Below are 15853 nucleotides of genomic sequence, written 5' to 3' on the forward strand. Positions count from 1 at the left end.
TTAGGTTTTTTCGAGGTATAATATTACTACTGCTTTTCTTCGATTAGAATAAAAAATTGAATCATGAAGAATTACACAGAGGTAACAGTACAAAATACAAATATTTTATTAAAATATTTAAACCCAACAAGGGAATACAAGGTATTTAAATACAAAGTTTATATTTGTATTTTAAAAGATTTAATCGCATCGCAAAGAATTACAGAGGTAACAGTACAAAAAATAAAAATATTTTATTAAAATACATAAATTTTTTTTGTCAAAAAACTTGGCGCTGCTAGAGAGAGAGAGAGAGAGAGACCTTTTACAAATGTAGATATTACTTATTCTATACTTATTCTATACTTAATTCTAATCGCTTTAAAAATCTAAACTTATCCTAACTTATTCTATACTTAGTAATAAGCCGCATTATTCACCGTCACACACACACACACACACACACACACACATCGCCCACACCCACTCGCTCGCACATACACACCAGGCTGACCTAATTTTGAGGTCTAGCAGCGCCAAGTTTTTTGACAAGAAAAATTTATGTATTTTAATAAAATATTTTTATTTTTTGTACTGTGATCATTTACCTCGAAAAATCCTAAGTAACAAGTGGTAGACGTAATCTTTGTATCTCGAAAAATATATGTTCTCTGTAATTGGCGCTGTAATTTAAAAAGAGATATCATTTCTTTTTTGTAATTGTGGGAGCTTTCCAGCAAGTGACACAAGCCGACACAAACGTCGTTCTATCTTTCTTTTTTGGCAATGAGTAACAAAGACAAAACGATACCTGTGTCGACTTGTGTCGCTTGCTGGAAAGCTCCCTGTAATAATAGATCACTTGAAGCGCGACTCATTTTTTGATAAGGTAACGTAATTTTGTGATGTGTATCACTTGAGTAATAATTTTTTGGAAATAAAAATAATACTGCTTAGGTTTTTTCGAGATTTTTGGAGATACAAAGATTACGTCCACCACTTGTTACTTAGGTTTTTTCGAGGTATAATACTACTACTTTGTTTTTTTTTTTTAGGTGAAGATACTACTGTTTAGGTTTTTTCGAGATTTTTCAAGATACAAAGATTTCGTCTACCACTTGTTACTTAGATTTTTTTAAGGTATAATACTACCACTGTTTTTTTTTTTCGAGGTAACAACATATACACTACTATGCGTGTACTTGGCGCTTTTCTTTACCTTTTTTTTAAAAAAGATAATTTTGTACAGATATCACGCCTTTTTGTAGTATTACGCATTGTATAAACAATATGTACAGGGTATTATTTCGAGGTATAATACTACCACTTTGTTTTTTTCGAGGTAGCAACATAATACATATATACTACTATGCGTGTACTTGGCGCATTTTTTTACCTTTTTTTTTGAAAAAGGTAATTTTGTACGGATATCACGCCTAGTGTCATATAAGACGTCGGCGTTAGAAGTAGATAGAAGAAGAAGTATCTTAATAAAAAATTTTCACATTTGGACTTTGCGTCGCAATATCTTCGCTCGTAGGGCACAGAGCGGGATATTATAAGAGAAACCCCCCCTCCCCTAATTGGACCTCAAGCTATCGATCAAGCCTACTTAGAACTTGATCCGTTCACTCGTTATTGAGATCTCAACATCTCGGGTACTCGCAACCCGTCGCGTCGCGTAAAAGAGTCACGGTCGGTCTCGCTCCGCGTGTACTTGGCGCGAGACACTACCGTGTCTCTTGATCAAACATGGTTTGATTTTTATATGTATACGGCTCATGTCTCACACTTACACCTGATTTCGCCGTGGTTCTATGACAATGTAAACACCGCTTAAGTTCTTAACAAAAGCTGTATTTTAAAGTCCAATAAATTGATGATTTTTTTGTTATTAGAAAAAGTTGTATTTGTCGAGCACAACCCGACACAACTTTTAAAAATTTGAAAATGGCAAATTTCTGTTTTACCTCTTCCCTTACGATTGATTTTTATATCAACACCTTGAATTATGGCTATTGTGTTTTGTGTTCTGTTTTATCAGCATAATACACTATGTACAACTCGTAGAAATACAATAAATTGTGTTATAACTATGTTTGTTCATTGTTAAATTTATTTTTTGATTTTTTACTAATAATGGATAGATATATCGATGATTTTTCAACACAAGGCTCAGATTAGCATCTTTTTACTACAAAAAATTGAGCTTAATCAGCGAAATAGTATATGGTGCTAAAATTTTATATTTTTCAATTTTCTCGATTATAATTCGAGATATTGTTTTGGTATTTGTGGCAAAAATTAGCAAAATTACAGTCAAATGCAGTACAATGAAAAAAAAGCTCTAAATTCAACAAGTGCGCGGCTAACAAAGATTTTGTTTTTTGTTTTGTGATTTTTTAAAATATGCGCTTAGCTGTCAAGATGAGGTTTGCCACAAAATAGCAAAAAATGTATAACAATGTAGTACAATTAATAAAAATATAAAATTCAAAAAATGCGAGTTTATCTTCATAGAAAGTGCGACATAACTGATAGGTTGCGATGTATGTCATCGTGTCCGGAGCAGGCCCGCTTTGCGATCGGCTCAGTCGACAGGACAATATACGTGTACGATTCGAGATCGAGTAGTAATAAGCCGATCAGCCAGTACCGACCCAACAACGCAACAGTGTTTATTAACCTGGCCATGAACGCGGAATACATCCTGTCCGCTAGCTTGGACGGGACGGTATCCATTTGGGATCAGAGAACTGAACGAATCATGAGGTCTATCACAGTAATGTCATCCTGTAGTCTTAACATCGAGAAATAAGACGGGATTATGATGTCGAAGGTGCACCTTTTAGATTCCAGATGAAGCGACCCCCACGTGCATGAGTATGCGACGGGATAATTGGGTTTGCGTCGGGGACGACAAGGCGAAGTTGCACATGCTAAATCTAAATAACGATATTGAGCTAGTGAAATCTTATTCCACCTAGCATACGGCCTTGATAACGGGGGGTGCGTCTGACGCACGGATGCCTGATAACGAGTTCTCTATTCGACCCCGTCAGAATTTCGACCCCTACGGATCCGCCAAAGCCCATCGCTACTTTACGTTCAGCGTTCCGCGCTATCCACAGCGTGAGTATTACACGCGTAAAATTTGTCGAAAATGTATCATTGACTTTGTAGAAAAAAATTCGTGAAGTATCTACGTATAAAATGAGAATAACAGTTGAAAAGTGCAAGACACACTTCGAACGTTAAGGAGGTTCGATGGCTTCATCGGGGGGAGTAGTGGGACGCGGGGGTTCTGGAAACAGCGCACTAGCGTTTGAAGTAGTGGGAATGAAGGGAATTGCTCTGATTGGTCGCCGCGTGTATAATGCGTGCTGCTGTTCACGTCGTTCACGACTATGACAGTCTATATGCAGACGAAAAATCAAGCAATTTATGCTTTAATAATTAATTTTTCTACGAAATGTGCGGTAACCTTCCCCTTTCTTTCGCTCATTTATTTGTAAATTATTAAGTTACATGTGCAAATTTCTTTTTCTTTATCATTTGCATTTTTTCTTGCACTTATTTCATTCTGAAGGTATATGCAATATGTCATTTCCCATAAAAACCATAAGAACCTATGTTAAAAATGCAGCCAGTTTCATGCAATTTTAGTATGTTGTTCTGGAATGCAAAATAGAATTATGTGAATTTTTTGGGAATTTTTCACCGTCCCGTTTTGAAATAAATCTACTCCTAAAATTGTACTTTTTAGGTTTTTGGAGTAGATTTTTTTCAAAACGGGACGGTGAAAAATTCCCAAAAAATTCACATAATTCTATTTTGCATTGCAGAACAACATATTAAAATTTCATGAAATTCTCTGGATTTTGTTGTAGCCATCGAACCACCTTAAAAATTAAAAAAAAATTTACTTACATTTAAATTTTAATTATGATGAAATCAGATTTTTTATCTTTGTAAATATGTTTAATTTAAATTTTTATTATTATCTTTGTAAGTTTTATCTTGCAGTAATGTACATCGCATTAGATAATATATGTAATTGTTCATGTTTTTATGTTGCAGATGGACTATCTGAATGACACTCTTGCGATAGGCGGCTTGGGTGAACGTGCGGTAACGGTTTGGTCACAGTTTGGCGTCCAAAATTGACACGCTCAACAAAATATCAATAAACGGAAAATTTTTATATGTGTGTTTTGTAGCTATTCTATAGGAGGTATATTGCTTTGATATGTAATGTATGTTCTTAGTTTTTATTAATACGATACTATTGTAATGTATAATGTAATGTACATTTATACAGTTTTACACGAAATTAGAAATATATAATAACCCTTTGTCGAAAATTCGATTGAGTAAAAACTTCACTAACAACGCTTACGATTATAAGTTGAGCTATAATCGTAGCTATAATAATAATATAAGCTCAAGCTTATAGTATCTTGGGAAAGAATCTTATGAAAGAATTGTAGCGTATTTATGATTGGATTTTTTATGTTAAAAAGAATAAGAGAAAACATATTTTTATACTATATAGTTAAGTGAGATATTTATTTGAATATATTTTACACATTCTATTATTGTATTATTATTTGTCACGTTTGTAAATTTTTCAGACAAGGAGTTATATGAAGCGTCCCGTTTAATCACGTTGCGATTGACTATAGAGCCACTCACAGCCCCCGGTGCTTGTAGTTTTTCCACTGGACCAGGCAATCAGATAATTTTATTTTAAAGCAGCCAATTGACGACGTGGTCAATTGAGTCCCACTCGGAGTTATATATTTATATAATTTATTTCTTCTTTATATGAAACTGTGCACTTGCAGATTCAAAAAGAGGCGACGTTTAAGGGGAGATTCTACTGTAATGGGTCAAAAAAATCGATTTTTTTATATAAATAAATAGTATAAGGTTTCAAGAATCTATTCCCAAAGCGTTATCGTCGAATTCGTAAAATTGACGAAACTACAGTCTCTTTAGTGAGACGCGCTTTTGGATCGATATAGCAGAAGTACGCTGTACTGACTTCGCAGCGTCCTCGGCATTCTATCGTTGCGGGAACAAAAAGATTCTTTATACCTGCCTAGACCCTCAACTATTTTGTTTGACCCTACATGTGTTTATATTTATGTGTTTGTATTTTTGTGTGTGTGTATGTGTGTGTGTGTGTGTACCTTGGAAAGCACTAAAGAAGCTGGAACAGCCAAGAGAATAATGAAAACTGCCGAACAGGAGTTCTACGAGGAAGAGGAAGGCATCTTATATGGGCCCGGAATAGCGGATTGAGCATTATTTAACTGTAAGTATCGTGGAAATATCAAAAACTTCATTTCTTTATACAACTGCGACTCTTTTTGACCCGCTATATTGAATCCGCCATTTTTGAATTTTAAAAATCTGATATCAGATTCGGATTCAGCAACCTCAAAAACCTTTATACTGAAATCTTCGTGCATTTCTACGTGCTTTTTTGGCTGACAGCAAAAAAATTAACTTTAAAGTTTAAACGCGTTTTTCTCAAAACTACTTTTTTCCAATTTGGTGTGCAGGATAACTCAAAAAGTAATCAATCAAATAACTTTTTCCACGTACGATTCGATTTCTTACAATTTTTTCCAGGAATTGAATCTACCGCTACATTTTATTGTTTATTTATAACATTTTTATCAACAATAGAAGATTGATTTTTTGATCGAAAAAAATGTCACTTTTCTCACGATTGCTGTAACTTCTTCAATTTTTCATATTTTTATTTGCAAGTAGGTTCAATCCCCGCGTAATTAATTAAACTTTAAAGAAAATTTTTGCATTGCATACCGATAACCGTTGCGCTACCGACATTGTTCCACAAAGTACGCCAACACGATTAAAATTAATTAAATTGAAAAAAATATATTTTTCTTCCTTAAGAATGCCTCTTTATATTACAAAAAAATTAATCCAATATCACTTAATTTTCTTAAAAAAATTTTCAAAAAAATCGTTATTTTTTACCCGGCTACAGTAGAATCCCCCCAGTAACAATTAGCAATCATCGATATTAAATTAGTAGCTCATGCTCTTCAATTCATTTTTTTAGTTAGGTCTTGTAAAACGAATGAATTAAAGAGAACTGAGGTAGAAATTTATTTCGAGATAATTATAAATCCTTCAGCAAATGAATCTTAAAGAACTCTAAAGCTCTTAATCCTCGAAACCCACACAGGGGTTTCAGAGACTCCAACAAAATTTTAGAATTTTGTTTAAAACTATTATTTTATTTTTTAATGCGTATTTTTTGATAATAATTTTTTTTACTAATTCTGAGATTATTATCATAATTCCCAGAAAAAATACGATAAATTGGAGAAAAAAAACATTAAAATACGTCGATTTTTTCGAAAAATGGTTGAGATCCTCTAGATCCCATCAGTGTGGCTTATATGCAAATAAGCATATGCAAAAAATAAGTGTGGCCTGCGAGAGTTAAAATTATTAAATCTTAATTTGCATTTATATGTTCCTTTCTTATATATTTCCCTATCCGTTTGGTATAATTCTCGTCTATCCAGAATTAATAATTAACGTTTATGCGGTTTGTATTTTCAGGTAATATCGTAATGCAAACTCCTTGAACGGCTGCAAGCAGTTTGCGTTCTGTCGCAGTTTATGTTCTCCAATTCCTCGTCGCAGAGGCGCTCGACCTCCGACAGCTTCTGCCTGCAGGCGTCGACAAGAATACATTTGTACGAGTTGTAACGTTGCGCGGCTTGCTCAACAGATTTTCAAGGAGACTGATATTACGTCGGAACGAAGAATCAGGGAACTCGCGATACTCGAGTATGAGAAGAATTTCGCCAAGTATCATGACCAACACTCCGTTGAGCAACGCACGCACGCACGCACGCACATCTCACCGAGATCGAAATTTGTACGTAATAAAAAAATTTTACATATCGGGTAGGATTATACACTTCACGTTCATTCTGTACTTAAGGACATTCTGATGTAATCAAACAATGCAATTCATCCGACGTGCTGACCCGAAAAATGGCAGGGTAATCAAAGGGGAATGTTACGAATATACGTTGCAAATTTCTTTTTTAATGCTTATATACAGCACCTCAAGCTGCATCTTATTGTATTATATAGGACATACGATCATTGAGATTTCAACGACTTAATCTCTCCTCTGGTATTGCTTTGCCAATTTTTTCTAAAGCACAAACGGTCGACTTTAAAAATTGCATAAAGTGTTACCAATTCGTCGTTGCAATTTGCTGAAAATGTATTATTAATATACAAACGGAAGGTTAATCCTTAAGTACTTGTGCCGGATCAGTGCGATTTAGTGGAAGTTTCTCTCAATTGTAGTTTTTTTTCCAAGAAAAACGAAAGAGCTAGTCTCATGCGTGCTTCGATGAGAGGACTTAAATTTTATAAAAATTTAGCATAAAAAATCTGCTTTTTTTAATCTCGGATTTCGCTTTTCAGAAAGATAGAATTGCAAAATTCCTGTACACGGTTAAAAAATTAAAGTACGCACAAAAATGAAGACAACATAAGTCGAGTATATATCAAGAACAAAAAAATTAAAATTCAAGTAATTTCTTTAAATTGACCGTGACTGGCAATATATAACGTCTTTTCGATATGAACATTGGAAAACCGTGAGCCAACTTGGTATGTCAGATTCGACAAATGTGAATCCGACAAACCAAGTTGGTTCACGGTTTTTCAATGTTCATATCGAAAAAATGTTATATATTGCCAGTCACGGTCGATTTAAAGAAATTACTTGAATTGTTATTCTATACTGGCGAAAGAAATTTATTATTCAAAAAAATTAAAAATATGACTTATTTTTAACATATATAGAGCTGTCACCTGACGACAATGTTTACTTAATACAAGAATTCTACAGTTTATACACATAAATTTTTCAGGTCACGCTAACTCCCGTAAGATTGTCGGTCTAATTGTAAGAATTATAAAAAAATAAAAAGTAAGTTAAACTGAGATTAAAATTAATCCGCATTGGTAGACATGGACATTAAAGTGTCGGCTGACATCACGACTAAAGTAAAAATGTTAATTACAAAAAAAAACTATTTGATCACAAACGTTAAAAACGGACTCACAATCAATCACAAACGAAACTTAGAAAAGTTAAAAATAATCAAATTTAGTAATTTCTGTCGGCTAGCTTCATAGAGGTACCCAAACTCTGAGTTTGATCAGAGAGAGAAGTTTGAGAGAAGCCGCATCCCAGCCTTTTTCGTGGGACCATCAAAACCCCCTGTACACTATCGCCAATACATCCATTTTTGAAATTGGTACTACGTAGGCACGTTCATTTTCCGACACTGTCGATAAAACATGATTCTGCAAATATAGTGGTGTTATACATACATGTATAACACCATTAAAAAAGGCCGGGATGACCTCTCTCAGGTTTGGTGTTTCCACCGCAAGAGCGCTCACCCCAACTCAACTCTGACCCGGTTCGAACCCTCGATGGAAACTTAGGGGCTGCGCATGATGTAAGAATATAAGGTATATCATTGCGCATGAAAGGAATAAGGAACAGGGAATGGAGAATTTCAATATTAATATATGAAATTCATTAACATATGTAATTTATTAACATAGAATAGACGAACAGAGGAATAGCGATATAAGAAAACAGTAACTAAATATTATTCTATGTTTTGTATGCACAATGCATATGATAATATTAAATTGTTCCCTATTCGCTATTCCTTATTCCCCTATTGCCTATTCCCTATTGCCCATTCCCTGTTCCCTGTTCTTTATTCCTTTCATTGTACGCAGCTCCTTACTCACGGTCAGAGAAACTTCTCTCTGCCGGTGTATACACCACCCTCACGTTTGTTAAACCACCGGTCAGTTCGAGCAGATCGAGTGAAAATACTCAGATTCGTACGGTGCGAGATAGAATGGATGACGAGAATGAACGCTGCGCTCACGACGACGAGGAATATGCACAATTGTCACTGCTACGTCTGCTACGTGTTATTGGCCGTAGAGTCGGAGTACTGCCTGGGCCAATAAGAAGAAAGAAGAAGAAGTCACTGCTGGATCTCCCGGTGGAGGTTTGTATAAGAAAAAGAAAATCGTCGATTTCTCTATTTCACGTACACGTGCACGAAATTCCTTTTCTTAATCGTCGCTAAATCGTCTGAAATCGTCTCTTAATCGTTTCATCTGTCAAGGCGCGCAATATGGAACTCTTCAGAATGGATTTCGATCAGAATTATTACATTTTCTCTATAATAGACACAAAAAAATCTAGAAAAGAACTAAACCATTCCGAAATAGTTCCGCAGTAGTCACTTGTCGACGGCGTAAAGTATGCTCACATTGCTTACTCAGCGATGGTCAACTCTCTCTTTTGTTCTGTCTCCGTCTCTTTCGGAACATTTGTTTGGTTGTGCGTTTAATTATTTTGTTGGACTGCATTTCAGATGTTCCTGCATATATGCTCCTTCCTAGATGCGTCGACGCTAGTACACGGTTTGAGCTTAGTGTGCAAACAGTTCTACCTGATTTTAAAGGATGATGATTTACTGTGGAAAGCGCGAATTGACCATATATTGCCGAATGCTAGCCACTCGCTTTTGTGTCCCGGTTAGCTCAAATTGATAGCACCTTACGACACAACCATCCCTTTTCGTCAGTAAATAGAACATTCTCTATGTCATTTTACGCCAGCGCTGTTCGGAGCATTTGCAAGTCATACATTAGCTGCTTAGCTCGTGTTAGATTTTATTTCGTAGTATTTTATTTTTGTTTGCCTTAAAAAAAATAAGCGTGTTTTACAAAACATATATTTCTTACTTACAAAGAGTCACATGAAACAAGCTTGAGCAGCTCCGTTTATTGCAATAACTTGATATGCATAAAGTAAGAACGTGAATAGATCTCTCGGTTTAGAATGTTCTTGTAGTTTTTTGTACTTAATTCAAGTTGCACGTATATGAATTTTTTGTACTCAGTATTACGGTACGAATAAGTTTTCATATTCTTTTGATATTATGAAAAGTCACGTGTCCTTACAGAGAGGCCCGACAAACTGTTTTGGAAGTTGTCATGCGTTGCAATTGAGAAACAAGCAGCGCTGTGGAAGCATAATTCTATGAAGAAATTGAAATTGTCGAAACGTTATTACGATGCAACTTCTGTGTTGCTGATGCCCGTAGTAAGTAGCATATTAGGGAGTTTTTACAATACCGTCTTTCAGATACGTATCTGAAAACGTATATATGATGATTCTCGTTTTCAGGATGGAATCACTTATTTAGTTGGTGCGGGACATCAAAGATTATTTTGCAAGAAACTTTCTTATCGCGAGGAACCCTTTTACGAAGTTGAGGATATCAACTTAGAGCCTCCGTATGCATTACAGACCTCTCTGACGGCGATAGACCACACGGTCTACAGCTGCCGTTCCGGTAATACGGTCAAATCGTGGATGCTCACCAACACCAGTCTCGTCTATGACAGAACTTACGAGATGTACGTGATAACAAAACTCTTCCTTTCGGCCGCTTCGCGATAAGAAAAACTGAGCGAGGATGATAATTCCTATTTGTGGGAGAAATAATCATTTTCCTCCAAATTATTCTAATGCAGATATCGCGTTTTGTGTTTCGCTTGTCGAGACAGATAATTCGGAAACGTGATTCCAAAGTTCGCTTGTTAAGGTGATTGGGCCATGTACCATATGAGTCAATATAAAGGCTAAATTTTATTTTAAGAAAAACCATTTTTATGGATATATTCTAGACACTTGTATAATTACTGGTTTTATAATGTAACTTTTCATTCGATTACGTATCAATTTATCTACTGATAAATGTAAACAGTTCAAGATTTGACTTCAGTTGACATTCGTACAAGAGAAATGTCGCGACATTGCATCTCTTCGCTGTAGGCAGCTATCATGAGAGTGCCATGTGTTTGAGTGAGGTTATGTATTGTGTTTATGTTGAAAAATAATGGAAGGTAACAAACAATTTCGATAACGGGAGATTTGCTTGCAAAAGAATAGTGCTGTGGAAAGAAAACACTACACGGCGCGGCGTTGCTACTTGTTCACGTCGCGTACAGCTGATCGAAAGGCCGACAAGAAACGCGACGATTCATCAACTTTTGATTGAATTTTTGGCCTTATTACACGTCAACGTCGTTTTGTCTTATACTTAACAAGTGCTAGAAGAATCAAATAATGTTATTTTTAGTTTTTTGAACTTGTTTCTTTACAGACAGTGAGTGAAATTCTCGAAAAATGTATGTTTCTGGTACAATTCCCCATAAAACCTATGTTAAAAATGCCAACTTTGAGATTTAATATCTCAAAAACTAGACGTCAGATCTTCTCAAAATTGCAAATTTAAGCGTATTTAGGTTTTTTTTATAACATGTATTTAATCCGGATTATTTTCTTTGACATGCTCTGATGGCCCAATTACCTTAAGTCAAATTCACTTCATATTACCACTTCACGCGTATTTTTTTTTCATCAACGTCAAATATTTCAGGAGTGTGACTTCTGTGAAGGTAACCCCGCATTTGTTAAATGTTGAGTTTGTTTTTAGCCGTACCATATTGAACTACGGAAACAATATTTTGAATTGTATTCAAGAAAACTAAGAAATATAAAGTTTTGTTAGCTCAGCACTATTTCCCGATTGAGCTCAATTTTTTGTAGTAAAAAGATGATAATCTCAGTCATATTGTGCCGTTGAAAACACATCGATATATTTATTTATTTAGTAGAAAAGGAACGAATAATAAATATAACACGAATACAAAACAAACTAACTTAATATCACACGTTGTGCCATTGGAATAATATCGATATATAATCTATCCATTTATTAGAAAAAAATCGAAAAGTAAACATAACGAAAACTTGACATTTTCAAATGATCAAAAGTTATGCTGTCAAATTTTTTTATTATTTACCTCTCTTGTTAAATTTTTTCAACCCCCTTATGATTTCTATGTACTTGTTTCTATTGTCGCTCGACTGTTTCGCTTAGCACAACTCAACGCAATTTACAAAACTAGATTATCTGTCACGATTTGGATGGTATGTGGGGTTTTGAATTTTTTTTATTCCAAAAACCAAATCGGTGTTTACATTGTCGTGGTGCCACGGCCGAGATCATACGTGAGGCGTGAACGTACGCGCGTGAGCCGACGCTACGGCCCATTCCTAATACCGCCGTATATAATAATCAAACATGGTTTGATTTTTATATATGTATACGCCTCATGTCTCACACTTACATCTGATTTCGGCCGTGATTCCATGACAATGTAAACACCGCTTAAATTCTTAACAAAAGCTGTATTTTAAAGTCCAATAAATTGAGGAGATTTTTTTGTCGTTAGAAAAAGTTGTACTTGTCAAGCACAACCTGATACAACTTTAAAAAATTCGTAAATATCAAATTTCTGTTTTACCTGTTCTCTTATGATTGATTTTTTTTATCAACATCTTGAATTACAGCTATTGTTTTTTTGTGTTCTGTTATCAGCACAATATACTATGTACAACTCGTAGAAATATAATAAATTGTATTATAACTATGTTTGTTTATTACTATTATATTTATTTTTCGATTTTTTTATAGTAATGGACTAATGGATATAGATATATCGATGTTTCTTCAACGCCGTAACATGGCTCAGATTAGCATCTTTTTACTACAAAAAATTGAGCTTAATCAGGAAAATAGTACGGTGCTAAAATTTTATATCTTTCAATTTTTTATATTATAATTCGAGGTATTATTTTGGTATTTGTGGCAAAAATTAGCAAAATTACAGTCAATTGCAGCACAGTTAACAAAAAAACTCTAAATTCAACAAGTGCGCGGCTAACAAAGATTTTGTATTTTGTTATTTTTAAAAATATGCGCTTAGCTGTCAAGATGAGGTTTGCCACAAAATAGCAAAAAATGTAGGGAAGATCGGGGCAAAGTTGTCACTATTTTTTCGATGCCGACTTCTAACAAAAAAAAAACAAATAATTTAGTAAAATCTGGTATACCCCAAAATTTATAAAAGAATTTTTTTTATCTTTGTCGCTTTGTTCAACTGGTACAGAGTATAAAACGACAAAGGTGCAAAAATTAAAATGTCAAAATTTCCGGGACAGAGTCGTTACACCCCCAGGGCGGAGTCGTCATGCACTCCATTCTCGAATTGGATTTTAAATAAAAATTTATAATTCCGATCGTGAAAAATGATAGGATATATTTTATTAATTATTTTTTAATAGAAAAAATGGGAATATTAATTAAAAACACGATGTCGGAAAATAATTACAAAAAAAAAACGCATGCACTTATGTGCCCCACGCTCGCACGAAATGCACTGTTTCTCGTCAGGTCTGTTCTCTGTCATCTCTGAGCACACGCAGCACATATTATTTAAGTCCTCGCCGGAATCCGACCACTGCTGCTTCTTTGACTTTGATTTTCGCCCGAAGTTTCCATGATATGGTTTGGTGACGACTTCGCTCCGGACACAGATTTTAAGAGTTTGATCGCTCATAAAATATTAGAAATTAACAAAAATAAAAAAGAACTTTGCTGGATTTGTGTTCAGCATGCATTACTCTTCAGAATCACTTATCTCGAGATTCGGAGAGAAAATAATATTAAAAATATTAAAAATTTTCGACGCGCAAAAAATTTCACTTTTGATCTCCGAAAACACATTTGCCTAAAAATCACAACATGGCATGTAATCTCACTAAACTCCGTTGGTTACATGGGCACCATAAGTAGTGTTTACTATATTAATGGTGAGTTCACACAACATACAGATTTCGAGATAATTGTAGTGACGACTCTGCCCCGGTCTCCCCTATAACAATGTAGTTCAATTAATAAAAACATGTAGTTTAATTAATGTAGTTCAATTAATAAAAATATAAAATTTAAAAAATGCGGGTTTATCTTCATAGACAGTGCGACAAAGTTTATGGGTTGCAAGATGTGTCATCGTGTCCGGAGCAGGCCCTCTTTGCGACCGGCTCATTCCACGGGACAATATACGTGTTCGATTCGAGATCGAGCAGTAATAAGCCGTACAGACAGTACCAACCCCACACTACAAAAGTGAATAAGCTGGCCATGAACACGGAATACATTCTGTCCGCTAGCTGGGACGAGACGGTATCCGTTTGGGATCAGAGAGCCGGTCGGATTATGAAGTCTATCAGAGTAATGTCATCCCGTATTTTTAATACCGAGAAACGAGACACGATTACGATTTCGCAGGTGTACCTTTCAGATTCCAGATAAAGCGACCCCCGAGTGCGTGAGTATGCGACGGGATAATTGGGTTTGCGTCGCGGACTCCAAGGCGAAGTTGCACATGCTAGATCCAAAGAACGATTTCAAGCTAGTGAAATCTTACTCCACCGAGGCTACGTGTTCGTATCCGTTACCGGCGTTAACGGGAGTACATCTGACGCACGGATGCCTGATAACGAGTTGGAACTCGTCGGACGGTACCATCGTCAGAATTTTGAGCCCTACGAATCCGCCAAAGCCCATCACTACCAAACTTTTAAAAAGGGAATTTATCTGCAGCGGCACCGTGAGTATTACACACATAAGATATTTGCCGAAAATATCATATCTTTGACTTTGAAGAAAAAATTCGTGAAATGTCTACATATAAAATGAGAAATACTGTTGAAAAGTGCAAGACAATCGGCAGTTCGAATGTTAAATATTAAATTTTTACTTACATTTAATAAATTATGAAATCAGGTTTTATCTTTGTCTTCCGACTGTTGGTCACAGCCTTCATAAGATTGATGACATTCTTACAATTCTTATTTTGCAATATTGAACATTGCACGAACTTTGTTAGATATTGTAATTTTGTGTTTTTATGTTGCAGACGGACTATCTGAATGACATTCTCGTGGTAGCAGGCCAAAAACTCGTCATATGGCGCCCGAGAAATCGACGTGTTTAACGAACCATCAATGAACAAAAAATTTCCATACGTTTTCTATAATTATTCTATATAGCAATATTGCTTTGATATGTAATATGTGATCTTATTCTTTCTCAAAATACTGCTTTGATGCGTCTCTCTAATACGCAATGTGATAGATACCGTTTCGCGAAAGTAGAAGTAGATATCGTTTTGTTGGAAATACGTTTCTGTAATTAACAGCTTTACTAACATCGCTTACCTACGATTATAAGTTGAGCGATAATTAATCATAACTGTAAATATAAGCTAAGCTTATAATTACAGCGTATTCACGTCGGGATTTTTATGTTTCAAAGAATAAGAGAAAACATAAGAGAAAATTACGTTATTATATAGTTAAGTTCCATAAGCATTTAAATATATTTTGCATATTGCATTAGCGCATGACGCGTATTGTATCATTGTTTTGTTGTTCTGTAAATATTTCTGACAAGGCGTTATATTTTAATGTAATGTATTTCCTCGTATGATACTGTGTGCGTGCACACTCGAGAAACGGCGATGTTTAAATATTATACTCTTCGTGTACTAGACGCTTATTTATAACATTTATAAACAAAATACCAATCGTTTATTCAAGTAACAAATAACTTTTCTTATCCTTTTTTTGTTCGCCGAGATTCGCCTCTCTCGAATTATGTAGGTCCCATGAACGTAAAATTTGAATTCTCTAGGACGTGTGTGTCGTATGTATCGCATTACATTCCAATTGTCGAAATTCTATATGTCGCAACTCGATGGACTCCATTAATTAAGATTGTTAAATAAACAAACAAATTTAATCACTTATTTTCTCTTCTGCACAAAAAAAAACAATATG

General features: G+C 35.0%; 1 protein-coding gene across 1 annotated transcript; it reads left to right on the top strand.

Moving 5' to 3' along the window:
• Positions 1-8663: 8663 nt before the first annotated feature.
• On the top strand, positions 8664-15815 carry LOC139812561 (F-box/WD repeat-containing protein 9-like). Its single transcript, XM_071777446.1, has 7 exons — positions 8664-9095; positions 9468-9630; positions 10062-10201; positions 10286-10518; positions 13985-14243; positions 14314-14622; positions 14932-15815. Exons 1-7 carry the CDS (start codon positions 8940-8942, stop codon positions 15007-15009), a joined length of 1338 nt encoding a protein of 445 aa, XP_071633547.1. The 5' UTR covers positions 8664-8939; the 3' UTR covers positions 15010-15815.
• The last annotated feature ends 38 nt before the right edge of the window (positions 15816-15853 follow it).

Source organism: Temnothorax longispinosus, chromosome 5 (assembly GCF_030848805.1).
Source record: "Temnothorax longispinosus isolate EJ_2023e chromosome 5, Tlon_JGU_v1, whole genome shotgun sequence".
NCBI lineage: Eukaryota > Metazoa > Arthropoda > Insecta > Hymenoptera > Formicidae > Temnothorax > Temnothorax longispinosus.

What these genes read in the sequence shown, in the direction of transcription:
- LOC139812561 (XM_071777446.1), top strand. Translation starts at nt 8,940, where the DNA reads ATGGATGACGAGAATGAACGCTGCGCTCACGACGACGAGGAATATGCA. An exon ending in CTGTGTTGCTGATGCCCGTA is followed by an intron (nt 10,202 to 10,285) that starts GTAAGTAGCATA and finishes TCTCGTTTTCAG; the next exon opens with GATGGAATCACTTATTTAGT. An exon ending in TATGACAGAACTTACGAGAT is followed by an intron (nt 10,519 to 13,984) that starts GTACGTGATAAC and finishes TTATCTTCATAG; the next exon opens with ACAGTGCGACAAAGTTTATG.